Source organism: Thunnus maccoyii, chromosome 21, assembly GCF_910596095.1.
Source record: "Thunnus maccoyii chromosome 21, fThuMac1.1, whole genome shotgun sequence".
In the NCBI taxonomy this organism is placed as follows: Eukaryota; Metazoa; Chordata; class Actinopteri; order Scombriformes; family Scombridae; genus Thunnus; species Thunnus maccoyii.
In genome coordinates, this window is record NC_056553.1 from 21,116,888 (window position 1) to 21,135,676 (window position 18,789).

Here is an 18,789-nt window from a genome sequence, read left to right on the forward strand (position 1 = left end):
TTGTAAACCACTACGAGCCTCTGCATACTACTTTTCCTGTAGCAACATCAAAGATGAGCCGTACACAGAGGTGTGCAGAAAGCTCTAAATAATGAACATTTTACATCGACAGAACACATACTAAACTTGCGAAGCAGAATATTGGCCCGAGAATATAGTTTTTACAACAGCGTTGATAAATATCTCTGTCATCATTCAAATCATCAGTGAGAAAACGGGGAAGATATTTTATTTCCTTGCATGTCATGAGAGGAATATGGCATAAGTGAGACACATGAAAAACTCATTTCCTATCCTCCTCTACTTCAGACTATCATGGCATTGCTCTTTTTAGCATTAAATTTAATATCATAATCCTTGCCGTACTATGAGCACACCTTCAGTAATTGCTGCAGCCCGGCACTATTAATGTCCTTTTTTCACCCAGTGGAATTTAACAAACTCAGATATACTTTTCCTCTACTTCTTTATTTCCTTTTATTCATGTATTTAAATTTACTTTGTTCACAAACAGAATATCCGAACAGTTGACTTGAAAAATTTATTTCATTCTTGCTTACTTCTCTCTATTAATGTAGGGGTGATCATAAGGTCATTTTAGCATCTGGCAGTGGCTATTAAGAGGCGAATAACTATTAATGTAACAAAAATCAATTAAAAAGAAGAAGTTTTTTTTTTTGTTTTTTCTCCTCCTTTCCTACTCTTATTTTTATTCATTAAATTTCAGCCTTGTAGAATTTTATAAATGTACAGTCTCATCTTCAATTTCAACCCTACCTTATTTTCCCTCTTTTTCTTTCTTTTCTTCAGCAGGTTTCTACTGAATGATACAGCACACATGTCAGTGTGTTAACATGTTTGCCCCCAAGATAAATGATTGTTTTGGAGACAGAAATCCCATCTCACACAACACACATAAATTGACCTACTTTTTTCTTCTTCTTTTTTTTCCCTCTGACATCCCCAGCCAATATCTAATGAGTGTGTGTTCTGTATACGCTTGCATACACGGTTGCTATGCTGGGTGTTCATGTCTTGCTTCATGAAGACATACGCAGTTTAGTCTTATTATGCAGGTACTTAGAGCGGTCCCGTTGTTATGAACTGTTGTTGTACCACATCGGCTTTACAGGTCTTAAATGAACATAAACCAGACTATAAATATTACAACCCAATGCTTTTAGCTCTCTGTTAAAATGGTAACATACAGACATCAAAGCTTGTATTACTGCTATTACAGACTGTTTTATTAGTATTATTATTAAAATACTCCTTTTTATCAGCCTGGTGGTGGTAGTGTTTAGTAGTGACTGGTTCAGTTCCAGTTCAGAATCCAGGTGGTAAAACCAACAACCTCTACGGAGACACTTTTGGTATGCTTAACTCCACAGCTTTGATGTGGTGTGGTATTTTTCAGCCGGCAGACTATGACTGCGTTGGTTGAGTCCAGGATGTCAGAGTGCGGGGTTAAACAGTGTGTGAACATGATTCAGAATAGTGATGGAAACCAGCATGTGTCCCCTGTCAGGTTTCACCGGATAAATAAAGTTTGTAAATGATTGCTTCATTTGAGCATTGGGTCCCGGCCCGTCACATTTTGCAGTGTCTGCCTCCTCCTTCATTAGTCTGAATCCAAAAGCCAAACAGGAAGGCCCACGTCTAAATGATTTACAGTAAAACAGATAAGACATACTGGGTGATATCGTGGCTTTGCAGAATAGTCTGGATAAATAAGAAGATGAAAGGTTTTTCTCTCAAGAATGGAATGCGGGTCAGTGTCAGAATCACAATTTAGTGTACCAACATGGCAGCTCCTAATACAAGCACGCTCATCTGAGATGCATAAGGAGTGTTTCAAGTTTCCACCTGGTTTTCATCCCAAAAGTTGATAAAGTGAAGTTGCTGGGTGTGTCTGTGCCTTCTAACTGGGGTCCCAGTCGATTTCTATTCCTCTTTAGACCTGCACAGTTAGTGCGCTTTGTTTTATAAAAATCTGTTAAAATCAAGATGTCTGGAATTATAATTTAGGAAATCTTTGAAATTAGGGATTCTTATCTAATAAAATAGGAATTAAAGATGTTTAAGTATGAGGAGTTCACATCAACTCTCCAACTAGCTGCATTAAGCCTACACTCTCAAGCAACTAGAGATGAGAACACTTGGGGAAGTTTTACCTTTCATTCTGACTGTTCTGCGCATTCACCCACGCCTGTATGAATATTTCCCTTTCACAACAATGCCGCCTTGGAAATTTATCAAATACTCTCTGAGATGCCATCAACTTCATCCTTCAGAAGCAAAAATAGCAGCTTTTTAAAAGTGTTTGCAGGCGTATGTCGCGATGTAGCATCTAAAAAAGACAAAACACAGTCCCCATGCTCAGGAGAAGTTTGTGAGAGCACCAGGAGGAGTGTAAACCCCTTACAGAGCTGAAACAAAGCAACTTGGCTTTGAAGATAAAGCTCTGTGAGAGACTGAGAACGTCTCTCCTCCTGCTTCTTCATGCAGTTTTTTTTTTTTTTATACTCTGAACCCACAGTGGTGTGTTTCTGCTCATTTAGCTGCTCACATTTTCTATGCACAATAAATCCGACAGTGCTAGTTAAGAACAGTATAAGAAAGTCCAACATTTTATCACTGAAAATGTTACATTGTTACATTGATAAAATGTTAAATTTATCAACCCTATGTCCTATCATCAAAATCTACTATAGCATATTACAATGAAGCACTGAAGACTGTTATGCTCATGTAATTATACAGTACAACATGAGCACAAGGTTACAGTTTTGACCACATAAATACATCATAGTAGGTTTTGGCTGTGTTTTTTTTTTAGATGTTATTGCAATGAGCGTGAAAGAAAAGCGTTTGAGAGCCTGATTGTTCTGAGAATGTTAAGAAGTCTCCAGAGGCCTCTCTCTGCCATGAACACACCTCATCTCTCAGCTCCAGTAGAACACGATATCTTTCTAAGTCACAAACATGCTGTTTTCTAACTTGTGCGAGGACGTGAGGTGAGAGTGCAATGTACTCTGAATTGGCACTGAAGTGTGGAGAAAGCCAAGGGTTGTCTGCAGCATGCTCATCAGTCTGAAGTTTAGGGAGCGTTATGCAACATCACTGAGAGCCAGGAACTAACTACTACCAGCTAGCCTGTGGCGCACATGCTGCTATTACCATACCAACCACTGTTATCATAATGGCCCTGTATACCACCTGCATTATGATTCTCTACACGCAGGAGCAAAGAAAGTATGCACAGTTAAAATCAGTGAATGTGCACCTCTGATATGAGTAACATGGTGCAATTTATTAAATTATAGCATATTGATTGTGATTTGATTGCATGTCTTTCTGTGAAAAGACTTTGCAGGCTGATTTTTAAAGCTCTTAAACTCTACTAAAGAATCAATTCTCAATACTACATTTTAAGATTTTTGGCATTAAAAAGTCCAACTTAAAAATGAAAATCAGCACAAAACAATCTTTCAAAGATGCACACTATTCCAAACGTATTGAGATTACATCCCAAAGCACTTTTTAACTCACAGTTTTTAGAGCTCAGTCCACACTGCCAAACACCCGTACCTCCACAAATATTAAAAAAAACTAACAAACACAGTTTTACAGTTTAATCCACAGTTTGGTTTAGTTGAATTGAAATGATTTTATGGTCCGTATGCTGTAAAACTTATCCAAAAATCTATTCCCAGGGTTCAGGGCGTGTGATGGAAAGAGGACAGCAGTTGGGCTGGAGGAAGAAAAGTAACCTCCTTTAAAAAAAATACTTCCCCACTTTCACCACTAGGGACACTGTCACAACCCAGATGAACTCTAACTGGAGGACTACCATCCGCATGGCTTGGACCTCTATCTTGTTGTAGCTGACAGAGTGGGCGATAGGTGTCAATTCTCATTAAGGTGAGGGAGCAGAGAAGTGGACAGCGCGCGAGACAGAGAGAGACAGAGAGAGACACAGAGAGAGAGAGAGAGAGAATGTGTCCTTTTCTGCCTTTGGGAGATGTCACAGGTGGAAACATCATTTCCCAGGCAGCTCTGACATAGTCTGTCAACCAGCAGAGATGGAAAAGGGCTCCAGACAAACACACACACTCACATACACTCTGCTGCACAGACGCCCTCAGTCTCACGAGTATTTAGATACACATTGGCTGGTAAACAATTTCACAAATTAACATATAAAGTGGAAAAGGTCCGCATAGACATGAACAAACATTGCAGGCAGACTGCCTACTTCAGTTGACTCGCTAATAGTTTCTATCATCAGTAATGTAACTAAGAATCACAAGTGCTCTATTAAGTGCATGTGTTTGTCTTATCAAACTATCAGAATAACGACAGCCCTGTAGTGCATGTACACACACACACACAAACAGACACACACAAACACCATTCCACTAATTTCAAATGTCAATTTAAGTTGGCGGTTATTTTAATACTAGGTAGTACACATTTGCACACACACACACATAAATTGCAGGCATTTTTTTCCTTAAATGCTAATAGTCCCCTCTAGCTTCATGAATATTTACCATATCTCAGTGGCGCGCCATTGCTACAAGCATGTCATACATGCTCCCGTTTCAGGGCTCACCTTGACTGTGTTTATATACCGCTTCCTGTGTTGTGTACTATGTGGGTGTGTGTGCCACACACTGCCTCATTTTGACAGGGATGCAGGTGAATCTCAGCATGAGTGATGCCAAAGCAACCTACACACATATTCCTAACACACACACCAAAATATCTCTTTAGCCTGGTCCTTGTCAGTCGCTCTAGAGAAGTCGATGCAGCAAAACTTAATTAAAGCATTCATACACAAGGCAGGAAATGAATGAGGAGGTCAACGCAGGAGTCAGCAGACGGACAAAGCGGTCTTAATTGATCTTGTTCACTCCCAAACTGTCTCTCTCTCTACCTTCATCACAATTAAAAAGAGATTACAACAAATTACAGGTGCAGCTGCTGCTACTCTGTGTGGCAGCAGTGCAACTATTTTATTTCACAATGTTTATGTCAAATGTTCTATTTGCGCAATTAAGTGAGTGGAATAAAACTGTCAATCTGAGACATCCTTTTTACAATATGTTTAAGAAAATTATTGCAGAGATGAAAGAAATGACTTCTTTGTTCACCTTCTGTCTTCTGAAACGTATATAATATTTAGACTATCTAGTGTCCGCTGGTGCAGATTCCAGCAGTACAGACGTCTGCACTGACTTCTCATGGAGGGCTTCATGCAATGATTGAAGGCAGCTCCAAGCTGTCTGGCCCAGTTATGCAACCGTGCAGTCAGCTGAATCAACCCTTCCAAACCTCAGAAGGACCATTTAAGAAGCACCTTACCGGGCATTTGCCCCCTCTCTGAGGCATGGAAACTTCTGCACAGACCCCCCCTGCTAGTTGATCAAACTGAGCTGCACTTTTGTGAGAAGTAGGATGCTTTGAGACTTACTGTTTTTAAATGACATTAAGAAGGGAGTCATGAAAAAGTGGTAAAGGAAGTAAAAGAAAAAAAAAAGAGTCACTCGGGTAGATTGTGAGCACATACGGCTTTTAGCACACACCACTTAGCAACAAGGCCGATGTGCAGTTTGACACATTTAACTTCCTGCAAGGGAGACGGAGACAGGAACAAGTTGATGTAAATGCAAGTTAAAGCTGTGGATTTGCCTGTGAGCAATCCTCAGCGCTAGTTAATTTTAGATGATGGGAGGACTTTGAACGGAGAGGAAAGCATCTGCTCGAAATGGTGGAAATTGCTTTTAAACACCGCTTAAAGAAGGAGAGATGAGGGAATGTATTATCCAAATGGATTGAGCTCACTATTAGAGATAGACCAGAGGCGTAGACAGGATAGATGGCCTGAAGAACAAATTTTGCCGCTCTGTAGATTGTACAACTTGTCTCGGAGGCGGTCACATGGTCAAGCCATTTCTTATTTCAATCTGTCAAATATATCTGTCTTTGAATTTGTGACTAAAATGAACAATTTAATGGTCATCCAAGTCTGGCTTCACCTTCATAGACTCAGCCAGTTAACGTTACTTTAATTGGTTTTTTCTTCTGTTAGCAGCTTGTCTCAAGAAGCAACTGTATAAGAGCAGAAAGACTTCCAAAGGAGTATCTCATTACAATGAGCATTCCTATGAAGAAATTAATAGCCAGTAGAAAGTGAATGCGAGATCTGTAATTGAGTGCTGTATTTCTATTAATGGACTCTGGTAGCTATGAATCTTTGTGTGCCAGCTTTAAGTAGACTTGAAGATTAATACCAGTCTCGGTCATGCTTTTGCTATAGTAAGAGTAGCACACTTGGTGCATAAGGCTTGCATTGCATTGCTTTTAAACAGGGGGGAAGGAGTTATTCACATGTTTTAGTTATGTAAAACTTTCACTGTCAACTTGTAAAAATTCTCCATTGCAAGTAAAAGTCCTGCAAGGTTTACTTTGGTAAAAGTACAGAAGTATTATCAGCAAAGCGTAAATAAAAAAAGTAAAATGCACCATTATGCAGAATGGATCCTTTCAGTAGGACAGACTGCATTATTACATGTATATTATTATTATATTGTTGTATTATTTTTAATGGTACATTAAAATGGATGTCTCCTTTTTATGTTATAGTTGGTTGAGGTGGATCTGACTTTATATTGTTGTAGTTTAGTCCATAGCAATGCAGCTTAATATATCAATTATATATATTATAGGTTTTGTATGTAAAAGTTTGACCTTTTTAGGACTTGTTCAAGGAGATTTTAAAAGCTAAACCTATTAAAATGAAACGGTATCAGAAGGGAACATCACGCGAGTTGAACTATTTAGAGCTCAAAGACATATGGAACCTGTGACGGAGGTTCGCAGGTAGGAATCACTTGGCAATAAAGTGTCACAAGTTGAGAAGGTTTGGAGCCAGTGGTGTAGAGAGCCACTGTCATTTCTTTAAATAGTCATGATTACTGCTGCAGAGACCTTAGGTGCAATTTCCGACAGCAGGTACCTCCGGCTTGGAGGGGTGCTCAAACCAACACGATTGTCAGCGTTTCTTTAGTCTGCATTAACCTGCATTTAGTTATTGCTCTGCATGAGCCAAAGTAAAGTACAGGCAGTATTAAAATGGGCAACAGCTTAAACCAACAGATCTAACGTCCTACAGAGTGAATTTGCACCACTGCTAGGCTGTGCCTTTGAACTTCACTCTTACTGCCCACAGAGTTCTCACTGTTTTTGCTCAGACGAGCTGGATCCTGATTCATCCCAACTGCTTGTCTCTGTAATTGCTCTCACAAATGGTCACACACTCGCCAACTCTCTGTACCTGTGTGACAGAGGTGTGCGTGATCCCACCTGCTGGCTTCTCACTTTGTCTATGGTCTTATGTGTTCAATCGGCCCAGAAACACAATGCTGGCAAGAGCGAATGAAATCTAAATTCAGGCTGAAAATACGTCCTTCCTTGCCTTCGCCGTCTCAGTCACGCTCCGACAGATGACATTTGTGGAGACAGAAAAAAAGAGGGCTTTCGAATGATGAAAGGAGAAAAGCGAGGGATGATGAATAAATGAATAATACATCTGTGCTGTCATTCCTCTCTTCCTGCTTCACCTCCCTCTCTTCCTGTGTCAGCTGGGGTTGGTCCTTCGAGGCAGTCTGATCTTAGTTGGGATTGTCAGGTATGGTCGACAGCAAAGTGACATGCTGACGCTGTCCCCTCTGTAACACATGAAGCAGCTCTTTTGTTAAATAGGATTGACAACCTAAATCAGAATTGTTTACATGCAAACAAGTGCCAGCAGGTCTGCAGTTGCTGTTTAGCGATATTACAAATACTGAAGGATACTTGAAGGAGCATCTGCTCAGAGAGGATACTTTGACAAAAAAACATGTTTCCTTCCTACTTCGCTTTGAAATGCATAACATCAGCCAAGTAAGAACAAAAGCCCTCCATCTGCAGTTGCAGGAAAGATTGCATTTCTTATGTGGCTTTGAAATTTCCATTGTAAGATTCAGGTATTTCAGTGTCCTTAAGGAACTCTAGAGGTAAAAACACAAAGACCCTTTAATGAACATAATGTAGAATCATCAACAGAACAAAACAAATAGTGACAGTGTCCTCTCATGCATGCAGCACTGCATCCCCGCTTCTGTCTCTCCTTAAATGGCAAGATGTTCTCACCTTAATTGTGAATGCACTCTTTTGCATGCAAATATCACTGTGCCCCTTCTCTCAACCTCCGTTCCCCACTCCCCTCCGATTTTCAATTAAGATCCAGACAGAGATAGAGGATCTCAAAGGTAAGGCGCTATGGTGGGCCGGTCTCCGCCACTGCTCATAGGAGGAGGGGGTTATTGAGTGGCAGTGACCCCAGAGCACCCTCACCTCACTGGGGTATCACACAAGTTGAATTGTGGCATGTCCTGAACCCACCCAGCAGAGGCGGAGGTGTCCTTGATTAGAATGCTCATTGAGATGAATGATTGAAACTGATTGTGTGTGTGAATGGTGGTCATTATCTGATAATAATAGTGTTTTGGGCTGAGGTTTGGGGGTGTATGAATATTAATAGGTAGATTATCTCACCATCTTATTATTAGGATGGTCCCCATTACACCAGCAACTTGATGGAGATGATTGCAAAATATATTCTTTGGATAATCATGGGATTAAAGGGTGCATTTGCCATGTCTCTTGGCAACATTATAACAATTTTCTGCCTCTGTCCCTCTCTTATTTCTTTCTTATCAACTGCAGCTCACTCAGTCCAGACATAGACCCTGATGGTTCCTTCCAGAGGGAGGGATTCGGTCGCCAGAGTATGTCAGAAAAACGCACTAAGCAGTATGAGAGTCCCGCTCACCTGGAGATCATCAAGACACGCAAGTCTAAGAGCATGGATCTAGGTAAATGCTATGCTGGTTTCAAACACATGCATGTTGTCAAGAGTGTGTGATTAAAGGATAATTCTAGTTTTTGGTCATTATTTGGTTATGATCTTACTCACCAAGATTGCTGAGATCTTGGAAGAAAATCACTTAAACAACAGGTGAAGAGACATGAGCAGAATTATCCTTTAATTAACCACAGCCAAATCCAACTGTAACCTGTGATACTGTGAAGCATTTGATGTCACTCACCTTTTACGGCTGTCTGAGTAAAAGCACAATATTGGGGAAATGAAGACAGTCACTTTCAAAAACAGAATACCCACACACACACACACACACACACACACACACACACACACACACACATAGACCTTTGAGTCCTGTCCAGCCACCACCTCTCCTCTTTTGGCCTCTATCTCCCATGGCCCTGTGTCCAGTGGAGCATGGCTAAAACACAAGAAGCAAAAGCACAATGGCCTCTTTAGTGACTGTCTTTGAATGGGAAGGTTGTGAGACGCATGCATGCCCATACACACATGCACAAGCATGCGCCCAAACACACAGACTGTATCAAGGGAAGAAGATGGTGTGAATTCAGAGCCTCTCCCACTGAGGCTGAAGCAGACGCTGCCTTCTCTCGGATCACTGGCTAATCATAACAGATAACAGCCAACGCTACACAGAGCCCAGAGACCTGTAGAAATCTTTCACTCTCCCACAGACTAATGCAGGTCCGGGCCACTGCATTCAGCTCTGTGGGGTCCACCTTCCCTGGATTAGCCCTACCCTTTGCCAGCCCTCAAAACTTTTCCACAAAGTGAACCGCACATAAACTTTCAGCAGAAAGTGCTGCTTAGGAGAAAGATGATAGTTAGTCATAGGATATGTTTCACTGAGCAATTAGTTGATCTTTTCCATTATGTTCTTAGTGTCAATTGAAAATATAATTGGATATTACTGGACAGGAAGTGGGTAGAATGGACAGGAAGCTGAGATAGCTCATTGTTGCAAATGCACATTTTATCAATGAGTTAAATCAAAAAAGCTTCTTAATTGTTCAAAAGTGGCGTCAGCGTTTACTTGTGAATTTGATTAGTTCTAGAAAACAACAGTGTTTGTCTTTACTAAAAAGACTAGTTCATCTGCTCATAAGAGCCTCACTCTTGGAATAACCAGTGTTATTGATGTTCTCACTATTATTGCTCTATTTTTTCTAAGTTCTATTTCTGAAGATAACTGTGTGTGTGCGTGCGTGCGTGCGTGCGTGCGTGTGTGTGTTATTCAATGTAATTCAAAATCACATTCCCCTCCACTACTGGCAGGGCTCGATTGAGTTTGAGAAATACCCTGCTGACAGAAATCCTTGCCAATACAAAATCATAATCCATCAGTGAGAAAATCACGGCGTTCAGATGGTGCAGGGAAATAACTAACTTGTTCCTCTCATATAATATCTAGTAACTGACGTGAGCTCCCAGAGGAGAAATGTTTCAGTCAATACGTGGAGCACAAACTCTAGAGTCTGTGTTCAAAATGAAAGCTACATTGGCTACATATCTAATGTCACATTCCAATTATCTGAAAGGCGCATACTGCTATAACATGGTGACTATTTTAATGAAATTATTACATCAAAGCCACACAATGAAAAATGGCCTATGGGTAACGTATAATAGAGTTGAAAATTAAATGAGCTAAAGAAGATAATGCCAGCATTTACCTTTAAGCCTTCTCTTTGGCACACCGTTGGACATCGTGGTTTGTCTTGGAAAGTTAGGTGAAGAAGCAGGTGTAAGCATACCTCTCTGCATTTCATTAACACATTAATAAAGCCGCTCTTTGCTTTCATGCTACCCTGACTAAATGCTTAACATGCTCAACAATGCTATCCCCTACAAAGTCTCATTTTATGTTGTCACTAGGTATTTTTGTCCTGCCTTTAAATCGTGCTCCCAAATCACATCAGCAGATGGATTTCATGACTTTGAAGCCCATCATTGTTGAAATATGCTAAACTGGTCAGACACCCCGTGGTTCAATCCCATTTAGATGGGGAACAAGATTGAGTGAGGTAAGAAAAGGGAAGAAAGAGACGTGAGGCGCCACAGCTGGCAGTAATATCCTAGCACATTCTCACCACTTTGCCTTGCAAGTCTCATGACTGACAGGCTCTTGCATGGGGTGTAATATCTGCTCCACTTAGATCACATTCTCAAACTACTCAGTATCTGTCCTGCACTTTCCGGTTCTGTCTCTTTCTGCTTTGCATGTGCACGATAACATGGTACAGAAGGCACTAACCACTCACGCTTGTTTATGCTCTTTAACAGTAGCAGATGAGATTAACTGCAGCACAAGAACCGACGGAGGTAAGCAACCATGCCGGGCCCAGCTCAATACACTGTCACCATTATAACAATGGACCATTATGATTGTTCAGCTGGGTCCACGAGTCAATAGAAGAGATTGCAAAAGCAGCCCCCCACTCCTTCTCTATAACCAACTCATAACCAACCATTATTGGCTGTGTGATCTTGGCACCTTTAGATGCATATGGAGGAGAGTGTTGTTTGAGGTAATTGCAGCATGATCAAAAGAGGGTTTTCATATTGCTGAGGGAGTTGCATGGCGTTGAATAGAGACTTGGCAATTAATATGGGAAACTGTGCCATTTTGCTCGTTCTGCAGTGCAAATGATTGAAGAAAACACTCATTACTCCAGGAGGTGTGGAGGGCTGGAGGGAACTAGGCAATGGAGTGGCATTTGCAATAGAGAGACGTTCATTGCCAGTTGGCCTCTCCAGCTCGTTGCAATTGATCCATCATAGTGAGGCTGTTTTGAGCTCTGGTTGGAGCATGTTGGGGTGAATTCACTCCAGTCAATTAACACCGAATAAGCTGGTCACTGGGTCATAAGGGGATATTTTTGAGTGATTTCTGTGAGCAGTAATTGGAAACTAACAATTTAAAAGAACGTGCGCCCATAGCAGGTATTTGACATTACATATTACAACTTTTTGCATAGTTCATGTTCTACACATTAAACAAGACAGGAACTGTAGAGGCACAATGAGACTGATGAACATGGCGGCTTTTCTAGTCACTGATAGGCGAGCTGCGGTAAAAGAGAGACTATCAGATGACTTCAAGCTTACTGTTATTGGGAGTTGCCATTCTTGCCAAGTCAGTTGCTGATCCAGTGGTTGCCAGGCTCGACATAAGAGGAGCATGCCTACCCAAATTATTATCATAGCTAGTAGAGTGAGTAGGCTGACACGGAGAGAGACAAACATTAAAAACATTATTTTATTGGGTTGAGTAAAGCAGTCACAGCAAGGTATCCAGCATCCTTGATTGAGATATTAACCCTAAGTCTGGTTAATGATGATTCCTTTTTGACACATGTTCTGCGTACGGAGGACGTCCTCTGTCTGGGCTAATGATCCACAGAGACATAGGAGCCCGGCCGACCCATGGAAGCCTCACTTCCATTGGGATACCTGGACATGGCCTTCCCCCGGCCACCTTGGAGGCTATTTTTAACATAATTACCCTTTTACCGCCCTGCTTAAAGCCCTAGCTCGCTGAATAAATTATGTGTAATGGAGCCCCTGTCTGTACACAGATCTTTACATGCAAGAGCCCACGGTGAATAATGGCTGGGGAGCATAGTTTTAGCTGCTCTAATTATACTATGGGCTCCTGTTCCTGTAATAACCACTGCTGATTTATTCATGGAGTTTGCCATACCTCCCCTTTAACGTTTAGTGGCAATGGATCTTCTCCAATTAACTGTCCTTGCCCTTAATCTGGCTAAGGAACACAACACGTTGGCCATTTTTGTCTTTGACCATGACAAAATTTCAGGTGCACTTTCCCCCTATTTGATTTGATTGTCTTTCATGTGTTTCATTTTGATGATTTTCATTTCTCCTCCAGACGTGTGGGGAGTGACAAACTGATGTCTGTATGCAATGGGGGAATTTGTATTTTCATCCCTCTGAATAAGAGGGAGATGAGGAGCAGAGCAGTGAGGCTTCTGTTGTGTGATAGGAATCACATAATAGACTGGCATACAGAGAGCTGTCCGTCAAACTCTCCCAGGAGAGCCGGGGCTGTTTCTGGTGAAAACAAAGGCAGGTTCGAGGCAGCCAGGGTCTATGGGCAAACTCTCTCTCTTTCGCTCGCTCTCCCATTCTCTTTGTCTCTCTGCTCCTCTCAGTCATTCACCACGCTGACTAGAAACAATGGCGAAGAGGATCGTGGTGCGGAATACCGAGCGGGAGGATAATTCCCTGTTTCCGAGTACAGCAGATGTCATGCCTTGAACTGTTGCACATCCTGTGCGGCTCTAACTTGCAATCCCATTGTGTCAAACATGAACCCTGGCTTCTGCATGTCCGCTGTTGGCAGGCTTTATGCATAAGCCTCAAAAAAACCCAAATTTGCATGCCATTTATACTGGCTTGATTGAGTTTTTGCACAAAGTATGAAAAATCACAGCATTTTCCTGCTACACTGTATCTGCGCCTTTGTTTCCTTTTAATGTGTTTTTTCTTTGGCCCGTCCTCTCTTGCCCTTCACGTGATGAGATTACTTCTTTTCATCAAATGAATTTCCATGATTTTTACTTGCATTTTCTTGGTCATATAAGGCTGTTTACTCTTTCCTGACATTAAAATTTGTCATACTAATCAGAAATGGTCCACCTCCTCAGGGGAAGCGAGCAGTAAAATGAATCTTCTATTCCTGACTTAGAGAGCTTTTGACCCACCCCCCCCCCCCCACCCCCCAGACATTTGTAGCACACAGTAAAGTTTCATTTTACTGTCCAAGGCTGCCTGAAGGCGCACATATGAGCTCTTCCAACTAAATGGGATGCAGCATTATAGGATTGGTGTTCATTTATTTTAAATGGTACTTTCAGGATTGAGCCCCGGTTCTCTCGGGATTGGCCACTTTTATTAACATTGACGAAACGGAGAGGGGAAAATGGTGCGTAAAAGACATTACAATACATTTACCAGTCTGGAAACCCAACACACTGACTAACAGCTGACCTTTTAGCCTATTTGACTTCTTTGACACCAGATCTATAGCTGCCATGGATGATAGAGAAGCACTCACACTCTCAGTAAGAGTGCATTGGTAGCAAACGTAGCAGAAAGAGGGATGCCCTTGTGACCCCAAAGATCCTTAGAGTAGCAAGAAAACTTTCAGCTAGTTTGAAATGAAAAGATGACTGAAATAAGGAATCAACACCATTGTTCTGTTCTGTTCCTACGTTTGTCCTCTGTAAGTATCTGTCTAGATGGTGTGTGTTTGAACTGCGAAACCCAGATAGCTGGCTAATCACTAGTGAGCTGCTGCAGGTTTGCTTGGTTAAGGGATCAAGAAGAGAATAGCAAAGGGGTTCAGCCAACAAAAGAGACAAGCTGCCACTGGTAAAATTATGATAACAGTAGCAGCATATATGGATTTCTGCACAGTGCCGCCAGTTTATTCATACCCTTCTTGTGCAAATTTTGTATATTCACATCGCACAGTGTTTCTTCTCCTCCTGCTTTCCTTGCACCAAATGAATTTCAGAGTCCATACAAAGGTAACAAATTGTTTTCTTTCAGTGAAGGGGGTTTATTTTCTTTGCCTAATCTGTGTTTGGCTGTGCAGTCCTCCACCTAAAGATCCACTGTGATCACCCAGCAGCAGTGGGACATGCCTCATTTAGGCCACTTTAAACATGTCGGGGTTCTTGTTGATGGTAGCTGACACAGAAGTGTGTGTCTGTGTTTCATCATGTCATGTGTTTGTGTTATTGTGCCTATTGGGGACTCCCTGCATGGAGCACGCATAAAAACCCATACATCCAGTTTTTCCATGTGTGTGTCCAATGCAGTGAGGGTAGAGGCAACATTGTTATTGAAAACCAACAGGAAGAGCTGTAGTAGACGTTTATTTACACCAAGGGAAGCCACAGAGGAAACAGCAGTACATACTCAGTACATGTGGAGGGTCTGTATGGTCTACAGGGAGTCGTAAACACACAATGCTGCTTTGTCCAGACTCCATTGACATGTGCTGTGCCCTCGGAGAGTCAGCGAGGCTGCCAAAGTAATTGAATCAACAGTTTATTCATTATTACTGATAGTTTCCTCAGCAGAAGTTTACATCTAACAAGGCTTCCACTAGCACATATTCAGAAATCCATCTTGTTACGTTTGACAGCACCTTGCCGCACGCTGAATCGTGGCAGAATAAAGGGGACAGAAAATCAACCAGGCTGCTTGTTTACCAACTGGCGGGTAAGGTAAGAGCTACAGGGAACTGACGGACGCTCCCTGACAAAATGAAATACCAATACTTGAGTCGCGGTCCAATTACATACCCTAAACAAACCCCCGGCAAGCATTGGAAAAATAATTACGGCTGTCCGGGGCCTGGCCCAAGTGTTGAACAGGTTGACTGTTCAACATTCAGTGTGCTGTCTACACAGCTGCTCTATCAGTGCTGTGTATATCCTTTTAAGGAGATACTTTGATACTACGAGTATGATATATATGACATACTTAGCTATTCAGTTAGCTATTCGCTTCATTACAGCCCTCCATTTGTATCATATGTAAAATTTACATGTTAATTGTATTTGTTTTACATAATGGTTATGCATTGTGCAGAATCCTTCAGTGAAATAACTGCAATGGATGCCATTTGTGTTTTGTCATGAAGACATTATTGTCCAGAAATGATATTGCCAAGCTCATACTGAAGTGTGATTCATGTTTCTATGTGCAGTGCATATGAGGATAATGTATTGGAAAGATTCCATGTGCTAGCTTTGTTCTGCAAGAGGCCTGTGTTGACTGTTTTGGTTTGTTTTCGCCCTCCGGGTTAATCAACATAAGACTGATAACAGAGTCTTTGCCTTCATAACAGAGTTTTGCCTTCATATTGTGGTATTACCTGCTATCTAACATCTACACATGTGAAGGACTTAGAAACAGAGCAAAAAATTACAGCTGTTAAATGTTGCTTGTGCTAAGATGGGCTTGTGAATACATTGGAATGGTGTTGTAAATGAAGGGACATTAGTTTGTTCAGTCTGCATGCATTCCCTCTTTCATTCTCATTTGAGAAAGTAAAAGAAAAGGGGGAGAGAGGGCCTCCTATGGAAATAGTTTTAGCTTTATAGTCTATTTAAACGTTTTGGGAATTTATTATATTAAACCATAACACCATAATCACTCTAGTGCTGTGCTACATTGCTGTCTTTTACAGTGGCCCATTTATATGCATTATGATTCAACCACATAATTTAACTGTACAGACACAAGGACAAAGGTTGAATTATAATTCTCAACAGGAAAATGTCTCAGTAAACTGAGTGAAGATATAATACTCTGTTCTCATTTCACACACTTCATTGGCCAGGCAATGGCATCATTTGTTTTTCATGTTAATTGCCAGACTCACACCTTTCCCTTTGCTTGCCAAGTATGCCACATAACATCATCCCATACGAAACTAGCAAAACGTGAATGATTCATTGACACGCAATGAGCTCTGTGATGACAGGTTTTACGCTGCCTTTGTGGGGGAGTCGTAGTCACACACCATTAGTTAGCTGGCCTCAGTGACACTATTTCCTCACTCCATTCTTCAGAACAAGAGGTCGGACCCTCGCTGGGCCTGAAAAAGTCCAGTTCCCTCGAAAGCCTCCAGACGGCTGTTGCCGAGGTGACACTCAACGGTGAGGTCAACGTCCACAGGCGCTCTCGGATCGTCAGGGGCCGCGGCTGCAATGAGAGTTTCCGAGCTGCAATTGACAAGTCATACGAGAAGCCCGGTGTCACTGCGGCAGAGGAGGAGAACAGCATGGAGACATGTAAGTGCAGAAACATACTGGATAAGCCAGAGGTTTTCAAAGTGGGATGTGGGCCTCCTCAGGGGGGCTCCAAACAGTTTTAGTGGAGCCTCATTGAATAGAAGTGAAAAAATATTACATTAGTTATTACATTAGTTATCAAAAGGAAATCATATAAAAAGGCCTAAATGTGTGTGATTTAGTTAAAGAGACAGTTCACAGATACGGTAGTTTTGGGTAATTTTACTATTTTTCCCACTTTCCCAGAGTCAGAAACTAATAAATGCCTTCAGACAGACGTTTTATAGATATTTGGTGTAATCTGAAGTATGTCCAACAGCAATATCAGGCTATTTTGGCTCAATTGTTGAGTCTCTATGGGATCAAATGACGTAATCATGATCCCATAGGTAGCTTTGTAAACTTTGTGGGGAGGCCCACAGTCTCAGACTTTGAAAACCCCTGGTATAAGCCATTTAAACAGAATTATTGTTTTGCAATAATGTGTACATGATCCACAATGTGCCCAAACATGTGTCATTATATAAGGTACAGTGGAAGACACTGATATATTATCACTAACTAATTTAGTGTAATGTAATGTAGGCCACCTCAAGCCAACTATTTCCCCAGAGCATTTTCAGAATGGCAGGATTCACCCCCAAGTAAACTAGGTTAGGGATCCCTGCTTGCTAGAGTGATGTGTGTGTATCACAAAGCACACCAGCAATAAGTGTCTAGGTTACACACTCATTAATATTCACACAGTTCATGTTGAGTGCAATTGTTAGAGACTGAGGCAACATGTTTTCCCAGGAGCTTGTATACTCTTAAAGTGCATTGCCATGTTTTTTAACAGACTGCACGCAAGAAAAAAAATGATGGTGTTTATCCACATGAGTCAGGATCCTACTGTATCCATTTTACATGTAATATGTTTTTATTATAGCTTATATGACTGCAAATCAAATACATGTATTTGCTGCGGCCTGTGCCAGTTAGTTTTCGACACATGGCACTATACATCTACATGCCAGGATTCCTTTTGTTTGTTTTCCTGTGTACCTAACTGAGACTGAAATCAGAATTACCTTACTTTATTCTAAACTATGAAGACAACCTTAGAAAGTAAAGACATGACACATTCCGTTTGAGTGAATATATCCATTCCTACTTGGTGTTTGATGACAAAAAGACATGCGTTGAGTATAGAGAGACAGCCGTCTTACGTTTTCCGACAGGTAATAACACTGCAACACCACAAGAGTAATTGCTAGATATAAATTTCCATTCACCATTAAAGGATTCCATTAAAAGAGCTGGGAGATATTTGAAAAAGAGGGAATTATTTGCCTGAAACGCTTTGTTCTCATAAGCTCTGTCGGCAAGCCACTAAATACAGTCTTATCTCGGCAAAGAAAAATGGGGAAAGCAACCGATTTCCCCTGCTGCGGTATATTGCATTCTCCCCCATGATATTCAAATAACTCTGTTTTTCAATTTAGATAAAAGCAGCCAGTCTGTGCTCGTCACTGAGGTTAATAGTCAAAGTTGACAGATAAGCCTCTGCCTTCCTCTGCTCCCAGACTTTTATTTACATAAAATAAGAATGTGGCATCACCTAAAGAAAATGTGTCCCCACAAGATATCCTGCTGGGCAAAATGCACTTACCTTTGTGCTACTTTGTGTTGCATCGTTCGAGGAAATGAAAAAGAAAGAGGGAAATCTGCACTGTTGGGCAAAAAACCCTTCTTTCATGTGTCGGAATAAGACTGGCAATTGTACTTGTCTGTCATAACCTTAACTGACAGACCAGCTTAAATATCCTCGATTATTAAAGCAGGAAAGTTTCACTAAAGTGACAAAATGTTTCCTGTGGTTGTCTGTCTCTGCAAATTATCTTTCAGTCTCCTGACAATTTCATCAATGGTTCTGCTGTCATTTGAAATTGTTAGACCAGTCTTTTCTTTTCAGCTCTGTTAAATTGCTGTGGATGGCCTCACCTTTTGATGTGCAGT

At 41.2% G+C, this 18,789-nt stretch overlaps 1 protein-coding gene across 10 annotated transcripts in view; it reads left to right on the plus strand.

The window, feature by feature from the left end:
- Positions 1-18,789, plus strand: part of LOC121887977 (partitioning defective 3 homolog) — a 356,909-nt gene that overhangs the window by 230,044 nt on the left and 108,076 nt on the right. For 8 of the 10 annotated variants that reach the window (XM_042399172.1, XM_042399173.1, XM_042399174.1 and 5 more), the window contains 3 exons: positions 8,776-8,924; positions 11,240-11,278; positions 16,570-16,791. In XM_042399172.1, coding sequence (XP_042255106.1) covers positions 8,776-8,924; positions 11,240-11,278; positions 16,570-16,791 — 410 coding nt within the window. The remainder of the gene's footprint in view (positions 1-8,775; positions 8,925-11,239; positions 11,279-16,569; positions 16,792-18,789) is intronic. The other 2 variants (XM_042399168.1, XM_042399171.1) reach the window with 2 other exon arrangements.